General features: G+C 31.7%; 1 protein-coding gene across 4 annotated transcripts in view; it reads right to left on the bottom strand.

The window, feature by feature from the left end:
- Window positions 1-5020: 5020 nt before the first annotated feature.
- LOC118183803 (uncharacterized) overlaps window positions 5021-17647 on the bottom strand; it is a 68855-nt gene continuing 56228 nt past the window's right edge. For all 4 annotated transcript variants that reach the window (XM_085816089.1, XM_085816088.1, XM_085816086.1 and 1 more), the window contains 2 exons: window positions 13013-13147; window positions 5021-8139 (listed from right to left, as the gene is read on the bottom strand). In XM_085816089.1, the coding sequence (XP_085672215.1) occupies window positions 8031-8139; window positions 13013-13147 (244 nt within the window). In that variant the 3' untranslated portion in view covers window positions 5021-8030. The remainder of the gene's footprint in view (window positions 8140-13012; window positions 13148-17647) is intronic.

Below are 17647 nucleotides of genomic sequence, written 5' to 3'. Positions count from 1 at the left end.
GTGCGAGAGTCGCACGAGGCACTCCAGTCTGGTTTCAAATATTGCCATTCACAAATACCTTAATGTTCATCTATTTAAATTATTTAAACTACAAGATTTTAATATTATTTAAAGCTGTTACAACCTCTCCCCCTACGGCGAGACTTTTTCCGAAGGGAAAAGTTCTGTAAAATTTGACAGTTTAATAAGCTCGGCTTGCTCATTTGCTTAAAGAGAAAAGGTAACTTCTCTCATAAGTTTCCAAATTTTCAGGCCGAAAATTTTAAGTTTTAAACAAATATTTTTACACCACATTTAAATAGGAAGAAAATGGACCAGTGTTCAAATTAGTCTTTTTTTTTTTTTTTTTTTTTTTTGACGGCGCCTAGATCTCTTCCGTGGTGGACCAGTTCCTCGGCTATAATTCACAGCAAAGCCTTTCCTCAGTTCATGTGTGCCTTTCGGATAATATTCATTTGTCATTTGCTTTCGACAATTGTTTTCTTCGTCTATTAGTAGCGGCTTTGATATTAAATCAAAAGCCGAAAGATGATGATAACGCTGCATTGCAAAATGATTCTCAATATTAATTTCTTTATCATTTTTTAAATTTTCGTGAACATCTTCCTCGTTTAATTCTGGTGATTTAACTTCTTCTTCAAATACATCTCTCGATGCTTTATTTTCTTCCTTCATCGGTTCCAAGATCTGCTCTTCAGCTATTTTTCTTTTCCTTTGAGCTCTAGTAGAAATGGCATTAAAATGGTATCACTAAGTTTACGTTCAAGTGATAAACTAATAAAATAAGGCAGTTCAGTGTTAACAGGAAGTAATAACCTGATATCACTAATATTACGTTCAGTGATGAACTAATAAAATAAGGCAATTCAATATCAACAGGAAGTAATAACCTGGTATCACTAATATTATGTTCAGTGATGAACTAATAAAATAAGGCAATTCAATATCAACAGGAAGTTACGTTCAGTGATGAACTAATAAAATAAAGCAATTCAAAATTAACAGGAAGTAATAATCTGGTATCACTAATATTGCGTTCAATGATGAACTAATAAAATTAAGCAATTCTATATGAACAGGAAGTAATAATCTGGTATCACTAATATTATGTTCAGTGATGAACTAATAAAATAAAAATACGCACGATTATTCGATCTCGGTCGGTGCCTCCAAAATAATTAAGACTGTAATACTTCTTTGGCGAAATGAAGCAACTCCAATGATGGAACACAGCAATAACTTTTATTTAACACTCAAAAAAATGGCGACATACAAACAAGAAAAGAAAACATATTCTATCATTTAAAAAAAAATTACATTCTTCGTGCGAGAGTCGCACGAGGCACTCGAGTCTGGTTTCAAATATTGCCATTCACAAATACCTTAATGTTCATCTATTTAAATTATTTAAACTACAAGATTTTAATATTAGTTAAAGCTGTTACAACCGGTAATCAGAATTCAATTCTTGGAAAATGTATTACAACTTTCTTGTTACTGTTATTACTGTCATCACCTCATCTGGGAGTGTAACTCTACCAAAACATAACAAATTAAGATTGCTCAGCTGAATTTAAGCACTGAATATATCAAATTTTTACAGCAAAACAAATTTTTTTTTAAATTTAATGTACTAAACTGGTAACACAAATGAGGCCGTCTCACTAGTTCTATCACCTAATATTTACCATTTAAATGAATACTTAATAATTCGCCTATATGTCTTTTATAAATAAGGAATATTGAAAACTAGTAAAGGCAGAATGTTTGATTCAGTGATTGCAGATGATATCGTGACTCAACTTTCGGCAGAAACGATTAGCTTTTATAAGCTGGTTTTATGTTTCTTTTCCCGTATACTGGAGACTAAAAACGAAAAAGGTAGGTAGGTATATGATGGTTACGGAGAAATTCATCCTACAACAGATACCTCTTCTTTTTTCTTTGCCATTATCATAACTACTTAATCTAATTTAACAATATAAAGTAGTTACTTTATATTGTTACTTTATATTATACTCACTATTGTTTTCTAATTTTTTAGCCCATTAATTTCGTTTTGGCATTTTGCGTTGAAAACTTTAAATGTCAGTTCACTTTTCAAATTCTTGCCACCAAATAGTATTGCCCTGTGTTATATTTAAAGAAATTAAATAATGAAGAATCTGCATACAGTATTTTTTTTTCGTTTCAGCTGAAATGAAGCTTTATTCAGGTATAAGGATAATAACTGAGATAGTCTCAAGTAGCACCTGAAACTGCTCTGTAAAAATGGGTGGAGATTTGAACTTCTCTTATTTGCCATAAACTGATTGAGTCAAATTTTTTAGTCCAAAGGGATTTGAATCCCGAAGGACTATTAGTTTCGTTTTGGCATTTTGCGTCGGACTCATAAATGTCGGTTCACTTTTCAAACTGTTGCCACAAAATGTTAGAGTCCTGCATTATATTTGAAGAAATTAAATAATGAAAAATCTGCATAAATGTATGTATATTTCTCGTATTGTGATAAAACAACGGTACATAGAGTCATCGAATTTTGAATAACGTAATCCTCCAACGAATATGAGCATGTGGAAGACCCAATTTGAAATTTGAAATTTGTTTTATGATCGATTTCCTATTTTTTAAAACTTTGACGAATTTTTGATTAACAAACTCAAGGATTTCAAAGCGAGCAATGGCAACGTTGTGCAGAAAAAACATTTTTATCTCCAGCGCGTGAGTCTCTGTATCGGAAATTCTAAAGATAGGCTCGTTTTAAAACTATTTTGCGATATTGCTGTTGCACTGGATCTTATGGTTTAAGTGCGAGGAACATGATATTTAATAAAGAAAGGTAACACACAAAATGTTAAAAAACGCCCCTTTGGACGTAATTTAAAATCTGAAACATTTCAGACTTTTTTTTTTTTTTAGTTTTTTTTTTCTTTTTGTGATAAAACATCTTTCATTGGAAGGCTCACTCATTTTATGTTCTAGAAGGAACATTATCAAGAGAAACAGATGAATGAGTGTTACTTTAAAAATTACACTGCCCTTTAAAAGTTAAGGAAAAGCATATTTTTCAAAGCTCACCATTACAAAAATGTCAGCAACGTTTAAATTCACATTTCATATGCATGACAGTAGCGAAGTTTAAGGAGATATAGACAAAAACAATAGCTACCACTTTTATTTTATAGAAAAGAATACTTATTATAGGAGTTGGAGAAAAAATGTAAAAATGGCAAAAATGTTCACGAGAGTTGATCATCAGTTACAGTTATTACAGTTTCAGTTGTTATTACAGTTTCTTGGACATAATCCAGGAGCGTCTATCAGTGTCCAGAAGAAGTCGTTTGCCCGATTCGTTGAAGTGGCACACTATCGGATGGATGGAAATGGGGATGTCACAAGCTGATGCTGCTAGACATCTCAGTCTCTCCTGGTGTGAAGCACCGACTATGGAATCAGTTTGAATCCCAAGATTCTGTGTCTGGAAGACATACTCCAGGGAAACCTAGAGTTACAACACCTCCTGGAAACCATTATTTAGAACTTTCGGTTGAAGGAGGCATAACATTACTGTCCTCAGCTCATCGCAGATCATTTAGTGGCAACAGGAACGGGAATCTCAACTATTACAGTGCGCAGATGCTTGCACAATACAGGTCTGTATACAAGAGGACCAGTTGTTTGTTTCCCCTTGAACCATTTATGTTGGGCAAGACCATAAATGCCCGTTTATGTTGGGCAAGAAAACACGTCTCCTTTACCAGTCAACAATGGGAGTCTGTTCTCTTCACAGACGAGTTCTAGGTTCACATTGGAGAGTGATTCAGGACGTCATATGATCTGGGGGGAACAACGCGCCAGATACAATCTATCCCACATTGTGGAAAGACATAGTTATAGAGGTGGTGGAATAATGGTCTCGGTGGTCACACTGACCTGCATGTGTTCCATGGAGGAACTTTGATTGGTGCAAGATATCGAGATAGATCCTTGATCAAGATGTCCGTCCTTATGCCACTGCTATTGTCCTGAATTTCTTCCGATGGACGAGAATGCCCGACCGCACTAATTCTTGAATGTAACGTGCGCAGCGGATGGAATGGCCAGCTCAATCCCTAGGCCTGAATCCGATAGAGTATCTTTGGGACTACATTGAGAGACAGGTTTCTACTTTAAGTCTTCCTCCAAGATCGTTAAATAAGCTTGAACAATGATTACTCCATGTCTGGTTGTTGCTTCCCATTTCACTGACCAACAACTTAATTCACAGCAGGGAACGTCGCTGCCGTCAATGTATTGAAGGTAGGGGTGGACACCCTCCTTATAAGAACTCATTTTTTGTAATGTCACCACTCCATTTTTCCTCAAAAACTGTTATATATGGTTTCTTCGAGACTTGATTTGTCTGCCAAAAGTGCAATTTTTTGCTGTAATTTATGTTTGTGTTGAACGTCTGTCGAATTCATCAAAGAACTGTTTAGTGAACACGTCCTGTAAATTTCGTATTTCCATGTTGCTTCATTCTCAAATTAGACACAAGAAAACATACTGTTCCTTAACTTTTGAAGGGCGATATATATATCTCGATCCAAAGGAACATATCCAAAACAGTCAAAATAATTATCGTAGCTGTTAACATCTTTAAACATTAGAAAGTACGAAAGCCAAAATAATTGAAAAATGTGGTAAATCGCGCAATTACCAATCTAGATTATCCAGTTTTGATAAAAAATTCAAAAGATATCCCTCGATTCAGCAAAGTCGTTATATAGTTAGACGCATACATATCTTTAAGCCGAGTTCGACAAAATGGGAGCAGTTACCACTCATCCCCATTTCGGTAAAGTGACCAAAATTGATATGCAGAAATCATAACAAACTAAAGTGCTTTTGTTTCAAGGAATCTTGTGATTAACAGAATTTCGATGGTCTCATCGACTTTAAATGTAGTAAATAATTAAAGTATTTGCTCAGTTATTTCGGAGTGAGTAGTAAACTTAACTCTATAATAAGAAAAAAAAAATTTTAAGTGAATCGGTTTTAATTAAATACACTCAAACATTTAAAAACAAAGCTGATGTGTACACCACATGACTTCCTTGTACGGAATACTAAATTATACTCATTTTTTCCTGCATTTCATTTAAACTTATTTCCGAATAATTTAAGAAGACAGATTTTTCAGTGCACAAAACTCTCTTCAAAAAGATACGTAAGTTGCAGAAATAATTAATTCACTATTTTGCTAAGTTTCAAATGTAAACAAATATGGCTGCTATGATAAAAAAAATTAGGCTTAGCCTCACTTAAACACTTTTAAATTGCTGATTATTCTACAAATATTGCATGCAAATTAATTAAAGGCATAAAACCCTTAACCGGAAAATAAGAACAACATAATTCAATAATTTTTAAAACAAAAAATGCACAATTTACCAACATATAAGAATGAAAAAAACTCAGCTCACTGGGCCGAGTAACAGAGTGGGTACATTATATATATATATATATACTATATATATGTATATATATTCTTCAATATATCTATATATATATATTCTTCAATAGAATAAATTGAATTTAATTAAGTAAATGCAAATTTAATTAAATAATTCTTTGCGCCATTGCTGCAAGGAATTTAAATTTTAACAAACACGTATAAACGTAAAAAAAGCAAAATTAAAGCCAAAATTAAATTTAAAGCCAAAATATTTTTTTTTTAAATTTAAAAAAATGTGCAAACATATAAAAGATTTAATTCTCGAACTAATCTACAATATCATTTAAATTCAGAAGTATAAGCAAATCAAGTGCAAAAACAATCCATGAAAATAAATTCAATAATTTATCAAATTAAAATTAATTCAAACATTTTTTTTAAAAAAGCATAAGTGAATGACTGTTGAGCAGGCAGGAGACAGACTTATCAAGGAGAAGTTGCCTCCAAACCTAACTCTCCAATCATTCAATTCGTGTTTCGTCATTCATGTAGGCAAAGGTAAATTTCAAAACCAAAAGTAAAAAGTGAAGAATGTCCGAAAAGAAATACCAATAAAGTGGTACCCTTATAAATTAGCATTTAAGAATTAAAGTTCTAAAAAGAAAACAATTAAAGAATTCTTTTGATAAACAAGCAAGTAAAGTCAAGTATTAAATTAAACTTTATTTTTTAAAAAAATTAAATTTTTAAAAAATTAATTTTTTATAAAAAAATAATTTAGAAACCAATGTATTTTAGAATCCCTTGTCTACAGAAACCTCCCCGACACGAATATGCATATCAATAAAAAGAAACTAAAAAAGAACTAGACATAATCCATATAAACCAATAAGAAACAAAAAGAACTAATTCACAATTTTTTAAAAAACAAATATATACTTAAAAAATAATTACATATCTAGAAAATACTTAAATACTACATAAAAAAATTTTAAAAAATACTTAAAGCAAGTAAATAGTAAGTTTGAATTCTAACTTACCTACTATATGAGCGTTGTGGTCTGCAAAAGTGTTTTTAAAGAGAAGTAAGTGTGTTCTTCAAATTAATTATATAGATGGTAATTATGTAGGTAAAGTTGAGTGCCAAGCTGCTATCTTTGTTATATTAAAAATTTTATTGCAAACATTAAAATAAAATTTTGGCTTTAATTTTGCTTTTTTACTTTTATACGTGTTTGTTAAAATTAAAATTAAAATTTGTTTAAATTTAAATTATATTCTTCAATATATATATATATATATATATATTCTTTTAATGCATCCGGATTACAATCAAAAAGGGAGGTGCACAACTACATGCTATAGCAGCCCTATATACAAAATTCCAACTTTCTGAGGCTGCTCGTTTTTGAGTTATGCGACATACATACGTACATACAGACGGCAGGGAAAAATCTTTTCTGAATCCATTTTTAATCAGCTTTATAATTCATTTTGAAAAAAAGAGTCCTTTATTGAAAAATGGTCCCCGGAAGTTTTCGTGATTACAAAACCTCGAGACTACTAAGAAAGAAATGCAAACGAACTAAATTCATATTCAATTCCTTTAAATTTCCCTTTTAGAATTTTATCTTAAATTCTTATGTATTCTGTTTCTGTGTTGTTATTTCTTATCTTCCTTAAACCTCTATTAATATTTGAGTAATGGAAATCTTGCAATTTTAACTTTTAGAAAAACGTGATCGTCTAACACCAACTGGTTTTGAAAAATCGGGGGGGGGGGGGAAAGCGGTAAATTGCGTTAAAGATTCAAAACGAATTCTACTTCAAAGATTATTTTCTTATCTGATGGTGGAAATATTCTGCAATTATTAATTTGATCATTAAGCCCAAACATTCACAAATAATCTAAGGAAACGTTGCTCCAATATTAATGAAGAAAATCTATACTGAATTTTAAAAGTCGCTGTGAAGTAATGTACTGACATTGCGAATATGTATGAGTGCAAAATTTCAAGATAATTTCTCAAGTAAATTTGAATCGATAATTTATGTCACTATTAGACGTAATCAAATAAAGAAACCATTCTGAAAACTAGAGAAAACTTAATAATTTCTTCTAAAAAAATCTACCTTATTTTCGCATTTTTCTTATGATTTTCAATAACATCAAATAATTTAAGTCTTGTGACCGAAAACACTTAAAACATTTGGAATCCTTTTTTGCTTTCTTTATAATTAAATTTCTGCCACCTGTAAGTTGTTTTTTTTTCTTTTCAAGAGGTACGCAGCTTAAGTAATTTACATTCATGACAACATCTATTAAAATGTACAATTACCCATGATACAAAGCACTGTGAATTACATACATCATATTAAATATCAATAGAAGTAACCTATGTAAAGATGCAAAGTTGTTTGAGAACATTTTAAAATTACAAAATATTGAGGATCATATTTTTCACGAGTGAAGTCATATTTTGAAAGACAAATCATTTTCTTTTAAACTTCCATTTATTTTGAAACCACGAACAATTGTAGACATTTCTGCAGTAATTACATTTGCTGTTTCTTCACATTACCTAGGATGCTTCTACAAACCGCACATTCGACGATAGATTTCATAAAAAGGAAGTTTCTTGCGAATGGTCAAATCGATTAGAAAATCTTTGTATTCTTGTGCATTCAATGTGACCTTAGACCTAGAAGAAGAAATAACAGATACGAGAGTTTTAATTGTTTGTGCAACGAGAACAAAGCTTCTTGCATCTTTTATGATAGATTCGCTTTTGAAGTTATGAAATAGAATTAAGTGTGGGAAAACATTACTCAATATTATTATAAAATTTTCAATGATAATGATTTACCTCTTTTGTAAATATATTCTATTTTCGAAAGACAATTTTCTGCCCTTGAATAAATATCAAAATTATTCAATAATAACATAATTAATATTTAACCCCTTTTTTAAAAATGCCTTTAAAATACATTTGTAGAATGAAAGTGTCGTAAAAATAAATCGTAATGATATAAAATAAAGAGCTCTAACTCTGCATACTACTGTTAGCATCTAAAAAAAAATATGAATGGTGAGTATGAAATTTTATAACAACTTAACGATTTTAGTCCTCTATCTCTATGCATTATCTCTATGTGTATGTCTGTATGATGCCTCAGTCTCTATGTCCGTATGCACACATGCGTACATATATATACAGACTAGACAAACAAACATGTCAGACATACAGACATGAATAGATAATAACACGGACAGACATAAATAATATTACAGACAGACATAATTAATAATACTGACAGACACAGACAGGCATAGATAATAGACAGAGAGACACAAATAACAGATACAAAGACGTAGATTGTAAACAGAGAGATATGCATGATATATAGATGAAATACAGATCAGAGCTTGATAGATGTAGCTGAGAGATATTGACGGGAAGATACGGTTAGAGAGATATAGATAGAAAGGTAGAGGGAGAAACATATAGAAAGAGCAGATAAAGAAATAGATAAGTAGAAAGATAGAGAGAGACAGATAATAGACAGAAAGACTTAGATTGTAGATAGATGATATATAGATGAAATACAGATCAGAGCTTGAGAGATATAGATGAGAGACTGAGAGGTATTGACGGGAAGATACGGTTAGAGAGACATAGATAGAAAGGTAGAGGGAGAAACATATAGATAGATAGAAAGGCAGATACAGAAACAGATAAATAGAAAGAGAGAGAGAGACAGATAATAGACAGAAAGACTTAGATTGTAGATAGATGATATATAGATGAAATACAGATCAGAGCTTGAGAGATATAGATGAGAGACTGAGAGGTATTGACGGGAAGATACGGTTAGAGAGACATAAATAGAAAGGTAGAGGGAGAAACATATAGATAGATAGAAAGGCAGATAAAGAAACAGATAAATAGAAAGAGAGAGAGAGACAGATAATAGACAGAAAGACTTAGATTGTAGATAGATGATATATAGATGAAATACAGATCAGAGCTTGAGAGATATAGATGAGAGACTGAGAGGTATTGACGGGAAGATACGGTTAGAGAGACATAGATAGAAAGGTAGAGGTAGAAACATATAGATAGTTAGAAAGGCAGATAAAGAAACAGATAAGTAGAAAAAGAGAGAGACAGGTAATAGAAGGAGAAACGCAGGGTGTAGATAGATGATATATAGATGAAATATAGATTAGAGCTTGAAAGATATAGATGAGAGGTATTCAGGGAAGATATAGTAGATGACAGGTGTTGACGGGAAGATACGGTTAGAGAGGTATAGATAGAAAGGTAGAGGGAGAAACATATAGATAGAGCAGATAAAGAAATAGATAAGTAGAAAGAGAGAGAGAGACAGATAATAGACTAATAGACAGAAAGACTTAGATTGTAGATAGATGATATATAGATGAAATACAGATCAGAGCTTGAGAGATATAGATGAGAGACTGAGAGGTATTGACGGGAAGATACGGTTAGAGACATAGATAGAAAGGTAGAGGGAGAAACATATAGATAGATAGAAAGGCAGATAAAGAAACAGATAAATAGAAAGAGAGAGAGAGACAGGTAATAGACAGAAATACGCAGGGTGTAAATAGATGATATACAGATGAAGTATAGATCAGAGCTTGAAAGATATAGATGAGAGGCATTCACGTGAAGATAAGGTTAGAGAGATATCCTAGATAAGAGGTGTTGACAGGAAGATACGGTTAGAGAGATATAGATAAAAAGATAGAGGGAGAAATGTATATTTAGAAAGGCACATAAAGAAATAGATAGGTAGATAGAGAGAGAGAAATACAGATTTACCCAGTTTTTATTCAAACACAGATATATCTAGTAATTTGACATTTTCCTGTTTATAATGATACACCTTCAAAAGAAAAGCATACAGGCAAATATCTCACCTTCCAATTGAGTTTGAATATTATTTATCAGTAGAGATTTATAACAAATATTAGAAAAAAACACACCGAAGTACAAATGTTATAAAAACTAATAATAAGCAAAAAGAATCAATGGAACTAGAGTACATTTGCAAAACTATAGATGCAAAGATTAAACAAAATATTCTTCTCTGTGGGAGCCAAAATAATGACAGGAAAATATCTGTCTAAGCTAGTCCAGCAAATTTATTCATATTTTGCTGGTTCTTGTAATTTAGTTTCTTAAAAGTATAGTTTAGTGAGTTGAAAACAGCATATAGTATTTTCTTTCAAAAAGATAAGAGGACTATTTTTACGTTTCTTTTCGTAATATTATTAGAACAAAAGCGCGTTATACAGAATAGACTATTTGTCTGGAAACGGGATTTTGCGTCATGCAGTCTACAATAAACGGTGAATCACTTTTCAAATTGTTGCCACCAAATATTATCGCCTTGTTTTATGTTTAAAGATTGTAGATACATTAGGTATTTTTGGAAGCAGACAAGATGAAAAATTAGCCACCGCCTTCGCCGGAACTCGAACCACGGACCTCTGGAATACCGGCCCAGCGTGCAGAACCAATACACCACGAAGGCACGCCAAGAAAGTGGAAGAAATACCTTATAAGATATTAAATAATTAATATGCATGCATATATGTATGTTCCTCGCAGTATGAAAAAAAAAAGATGGTATTTAGCTCCATCTAATTTTGAATAACGCAGTCCTTCCCCAGAACATGTGCATCTGAAATCCAGAATTTTGAATTTTATATTTCATATTTTATACAACTTTAATGAATTTTTGATTAGCAAACTCATCTATTTGAAAGTAAGTAAACACTGTACGCAATAATACGTTTTTATCTGCAGCTCTCGGGACTAGATATGCTGTTTTTAAATATTGTTTGATTTTGCTGTTGAAAGGAATTTTGCGGCGCACATTTTTCCCCTCATAATGATTCTTATATGAAGAATTCGAGATACTGGAGATTCGAAAATTCTGAGAAGCTTTCAGAAGAAGGAATTAAGAAAACTCAGAATTCGTCTCACTCTGAATTTTTCCATTGCTATTATACAAAATAAAACTCTCTAAGAAAAAGAAATGAGGTTAAAAATCTCTGCCGTATAAACTACAGAAAACTGTTATCCGAAATGAGTACAGTCTACATTTTATCCGAGGCAGCATCCTTCCACACAGGGATAACTCACCGCTATCACAACTAAACCAAATATACTGAAAAGCAGAAAATAGAACTGCTCTTTTTTTTAAGGGGAGGGATTAGACCAAATACTTATATTATAATATACGTAAGGGAATTTTTATTATTTTGTTAATTGTGTCTTATTTCAAGAAATAATGTATATTTAAAAAAAGGAGGTATTTGTTTTGCAATAAAAGGACGTCCACACCTCTCTCTCATTAGTACTGAATAAAATTTTTTCATTATCTTTAGCACTTAATTCTTTTTTAAAGTCGAATAAAATACTATTCACATAGGATAAATTAAAGATATTTTATTTTTAATTTTTACAGCAATATATTAAACGAAAAAATTATTTTTTACTTGATTTAAAATGAAGTCAATACTTTATTTTTAGTTAACTAAAATAGAACTTCTTTATTTATGAATTATTTATAATAATATAAATAGAACTTCTTTATTTATTTAATTCTTTTATTTATGCCAAATAACAACCTGTATGTAAATGACCTAGATTCACATAACACATTCCTGAAATATCTTTTGTTATGATTTAAGTTTTAAAAAAATATGATGTGAACATTGCATGACTTCCTTGTACGACTTATTAAATTATACACACTTTTTTCTGCACTTCATTTAAACTTATTCCCACGAATTTCATTACACATATTTTTCTCATTCAATCTATTCTTTTCTCACTTAGCGAAAAGGCAAAACATACATAAAAACGCAACCTATTTTCCTTAAAAACTGAAAGATATACAATAACATAAAACACGAGATGCAGTTAAAAAACAATTCTTACAATTAAAATTAGTTTCTACGCAAAAACAAGCAATTCGGTAAATAGGCAAAAAGGCAGATTTTCGGTGCAAAAATTGAAGTTTCTTTTGGTCTAACTCGACAGAAAGAAATTGTAGTTGGTGCCCCAACTAACTCAATTCACTGTTCTACTAAGAATCTCTAATGTAAGCCAAAACGGCTGCGTTATGTTTAATAGTACTTAAACAAATTTTTAAATTGTTGATAATTCTACAACTATTGCATGCAGATTAACTAAACGAATAAAAACTTTACTGGGATCATAAGAGCAACATAATTAAAACTCTTTTAAAGCAAAAAATGTACAATTTACCAACATATACGAATTAAAAACCGAGCTCACCGAGCCTGGTAACAGAGTGGATGTATATATATATATATATACTATATATATACAATTTTGGTGGAAAGTACAGTAAATAATCCGAGTAATTCGAATTTCCGTATAATATAATTATAGATAATTTGAATTCCATTGCCATTTCGTAACACCGAGATTCTACTATACTGTCTTACCTATCAAAAATGATATGCACAGTTATTACCTATCAAGTTATCACGTTAATTACATAACTTACCCTGCAGCTTGTCTAAAACCTTCATCAGCATCCATCTCGCTGACCAGGTTATTCACAACACCCACTTTCGTCATCCATGCCAGGCTGATTTTACGGGGTATGACCTCACCGGCATGGCGCTTTGTTTTCGCATACCTGTACAGAGAAAGGTAATTTATTGTTAATGAAACTTTCAAAGTTTCTTGAAAGGTTGTTGTTGTATTTTTATGCAAGTAGTTTGCTTAGGTACCAGTATTTTACTGCATATTAAGTTTTTCCTTCTTCGTACTATTTTGTTTATTTACTAGTTGTTACCCGGCATGCGTTACAGTGCTACTTAAAAGAAAGTGTTTGTGTTTTAATTCGGTTATGAAAGTTTTTCTTTTATGTGTATTTTGCATTTTTCGTCTGGCTTGTGTCACCTATAAAATGGTTGGTAATGGTTTGGGTGATAAATTCATTTCTGACAATTTCACTTTCATAATTGCATAGCACATTTCTGGTGTTTCATTCTTAAATTTACTAGGCAGATAGCCCTGGAGTGCTTTGCCATAAACAAATAAACCAAAAATAAAACAAACTTAAATATCCAAAATGATATAAATATACGTGTTCTCCACGAAGACATCCCTCCCCTTAGACAGATTGCCCTCGAGAACTTTCTCAAAATCAAATAAACCGAACCAAACTTAAATATCCAAATGCTATAAATACTTCAAAAATGTCATCAGAAATGTCTAATTTGGGTAACCAGTTGTTCCTGGACACTGAGATGTTTCAAATTTAAATCTCTCAGAAGTATATTACGAATACAGTTTGTAGAGTCATTTACTTTTTTTGAAGCAGGTGATGTGAAAAAGGAGCAATGACCTCGCCGGGACTCGAACCACGGATCTCTCGAATACACGTCGAGCGTGCCGACCACTACACTACGAAGGCACTCTAAGAAGGTGAGAGAAGTACCTTATAAGTTTAGTTTAGTAAATCAGAATTTACAAGTTGCTTCGAATTTACGTTACCATTGCCAAGTTACTCTTGCTAATAATGAGATAGGCTTCAGCAAACTTCAGAATATAAAAGTTATGCTTCTTCGATTTCTCAGGAAAAACATCTCAGTAAAACATAAATTAAGTAAATAAATAATATTTAAAAAAATCTGAAAGCATTCAGATTTTACATTACGTCCAAAGGGGCGTTTCTCGACGTTCTATGTGTTACCTTTATTTATTAAATATCATGTTCTTCGCACTTAAACCATAAAATTCAATTCAACAGCAATATCACAAAGTAATTTAAAAAGAGCACATCTTTAGAATTCCCGATACACAGTCTTGCGCGCTGAAAATAGATATTTCCTTCCCCCCGTACAGTGTTGCCGTTGCTCGCTTTGAAATCGTTGAGTTTGTAATTCAAAAATTCGTTCAAGTTTCACAAAATATGAAATAGATAACAGAAAAAATTCCAAATTGCGGCTTCCAGGTTCTCATATTCGAGTGGAGAATTTTGTTATTCAAAATTGGATGGCTCTACGTAGCGTTGTTCTTTTACATTGCGAGAAACATACATACATCATGCAGATTCTTCATTATTTAATTTCTTTAAATATAATAGAGAAAGATAATATTTGGTGGCAACAACAAGTGAAACGTCGTTTTAGTGAAACAACGCAAAATGCCAAATCGAAATGAGTAGCTCCTCTGGGCAAATTGTCTCTTTCGGGTAAAAAAAAAAAAAAAAAAAAAAAAAAAAAAAAAAAAAAAAAAAAACAGTAGATTTTCTGTTTTTCAGGTAAGAAATAAAAATTAATAGAACTGAATTAAACTCATTAAAATATTTTTGTCATAAATGAGTTAACATCTATGTTAATGCTGTTGTGATATCTATGCTCTAATTTAATAACAGCAATTCATTCCTTTGAAACATGTTTCAGGCCCATGCTTAGGACTTGAGTAAGTAAAGAAGGGAAAAAGTAAAAAAGCAAGTTGCGAATCAGGAATGCCAAATAAAATGATTGCAGAATCACGTTTGAATTTTAAAATATATTTTTAAATAAAAAATTTTAGAGCTCATTTCGTAAAAATAATTTTCTTCGTTATTGTTTACACGGTATTCGAGAAATTTTTTCGCTCTGTCTATTATATCTAATTGAAAGTACTGGCTATGCTTAGATAACGTTTTGAAAAAATTTTTATGTTTCTTAATCCTCATTCCCATTATCCCGACTTTATGTTTAAATTTTGGGAAACTTTAAATTTTGACAAATAACAAGCTGAAACCTAAATTTATTAGGCCATGAAAGTTCACTAGAAGTAAGCGGAAACATTGCGTGACTACTTATCGTAAGTAAAAAGGATGTATGGCCAAACTGATCAAGTGATATCGACAACTAGTTTGAAATATGAACACGAAACTCAAAACCAACTTCCTCTTTCAGCCATGAGTTAATCGGAAGCAGCTCGCAAGAGATTGATCGTTAATTACTTCTCGTTTACTATGAATTATTTAACTAGATTTCACTAGTCTGAGAAGCTTATCATTGCCGCCATTTTGGAAACTAAAAATATTGAGAAAATGAAAAAATTATAAAAATCACAGGTGGGTTAAACAAAAATAAAATACTCAGTAAAATTGGGTGCCTGATTCCGGGAAAAGTTATGTTTATGACATACTGTTGCAAACATATTAACCCAAAGGGGTGTTAACTAAGAAGGAATATTATTCTCGAAACGGCTTTTTGTGTAGAATCTCTAAAAGCGTTGTATCACTTTTCAAATGATTGCCACCAAATATTATCGCCCTGTGTTACATTTAAAGAAATTAAATAATGAAGAATCTGCGAATGCAGTGTCAACAATCTTTCTCGCATTGTGAAGAAACGATGGTACCTAGAGCCAACAAATTTTGAATAACGTAATCCTCCACCGGGAACATGGGCACCTGGAAACTCGAATTTTTAATTTCGCATTGGTTTTATTATTTATTTCATATTTCGTAAAACTTTAAAGAATTTTTGATTAAAAAGCTCAACAATTTCAAAGCGAGCAATGGCAATACTCTACGGAGAAAAACATTTTTATTTCCAGCGCACGAGACTGTTTGTCGGAAATTCTAAAAATATGCTGTTTTTAAATATTTTGCGATATTGCTGTTGAATTGAATTTATGTCGTTTAAGTGCGAAGAGAATGATATTTAATAAATAAAGTAACACACAAAACGTGAAAAAAACGCCCCTTTGAGCGTGATATTAAATCTGAAAGCTTTCAGTTTTTTTTTTTTTTTTTTTTTCAAATTATTTGATAGGTTAATTTTTGTTTTATAGAAAGGTTTTTTTTTTTTTTTTTTCGACAAACTGAAGATGAATAGTTTTTTATTAAGTTTGTTGAAGCTTCTGTTTTTGCTAGTAAGAGTAATTTGGCAATGTTAACACAAATTCAACTGAACTTCTAAATTCTTGTACTCGTGCTTTACTTCTTAGAGATTAAAATTTAAAGCGCTTTAGTGTCCAAAAGCAACTGGTTAGTAGAATTAGACATTTCTGACGAAATTTGTGAAGTATTAATATCATTTGGATATTTAAGTTTGGTCTGGTTTTGGTTTATTTTATTATGAAAAAGCACGCGATTTCTATCTGCCTAAGGGGAGAAATATCTTAGTGGAGCACACGTATACCCGTTACACATACGGAAATCCACAAAAACACCCATGCCGCCAGCCTGTTCGAACCCCGGAATGAGTTAAAAGCGTTCAATGATTTTACCGCTCGGCCGCTGGTGTGCTTGGATACTTAAGCGTCGTTATATTATAACCTACTTATTTTGCATTCTCTAAATCTAACTATACCATTTTTTTTCAGTTAGAAAAAGAAAAGCGAAAGACGTCTTGTTTAATTTTTCATATGTCCATTTTATGAGATTAAAATATTTGACTTCTTATATTTGTAGAGTGAAAAAATAGTTTCTGAAATTATTTCTCTTAATTAACTGGTACTTGACTGTTTGAGTTATTAACTTTCCTTCAAGTTCTATTGATATTACTGCAGGTGGACGGCTTCGTAATAAACTGAATCATAGCCTGATAAAACTTATTTTTACCGAAAGAAACACTTTACACCTGTGGAACTTTCCGCAATAACACTCGTGCAGCTCCTCAGAATATCACAGAGGAGTCACACTTCAAACTATTAAAAACGTTAAACACAACGCAAGGCAAAGGGCATCTAAAAAGGCAAAGCTCCTCCTCTCAATACACCAAATTAAGCAACTTCTGTATCTGATACTCTATCTAGTCTTACATAGTTTTCACCTGGCCACCAAGAAATCTCTAGTACCTTCCACTTCTCGAAATTACTGAAAGACATTATACGGATATATTTACGGACAAGAATCAATTATATTTATTCAATATTCAATCATAATACCAATTACTGTTTTACAAGGACACGACCAAAAAGTCACCCAATAGTTGCCAAGCTTGGCGACTTTTGCGAATTACTCAGCAAATTTGGCGACAAAAATTAGCTTCCAAAACCGTCTCCAGCTTGGCGATATCACGCCAATTCAGCAAGGTAGCCATTTATTTAATGTTAACTAGATTTGCCCATTGTAATCTTATTCTTCTGGAACAGCATCTTCTCTTTCAAGCATTTCATGTTACAT

This window comes from Stegodyphus dumicola, chromosome 4 (assembly GCF_044657685.1).
Source record: "Stegodyphus dumicola isolate Sdum_Otavi_A_Nest chromosome 4, ASM4465768v1".
Classification (NCBI taxonomy): domain Eukaryota; kingdom Metazoa; phylum Arthropoda; class Arachnida; order Araneae; family Eresidae; genus Stegodyphus; species Stegodyphus dumicola.
The sequence above is the reverse complement of the archived record's forward strand: the minus strand, read 5'-3'. Positions and strand labels throughout refer to the sequence as shown.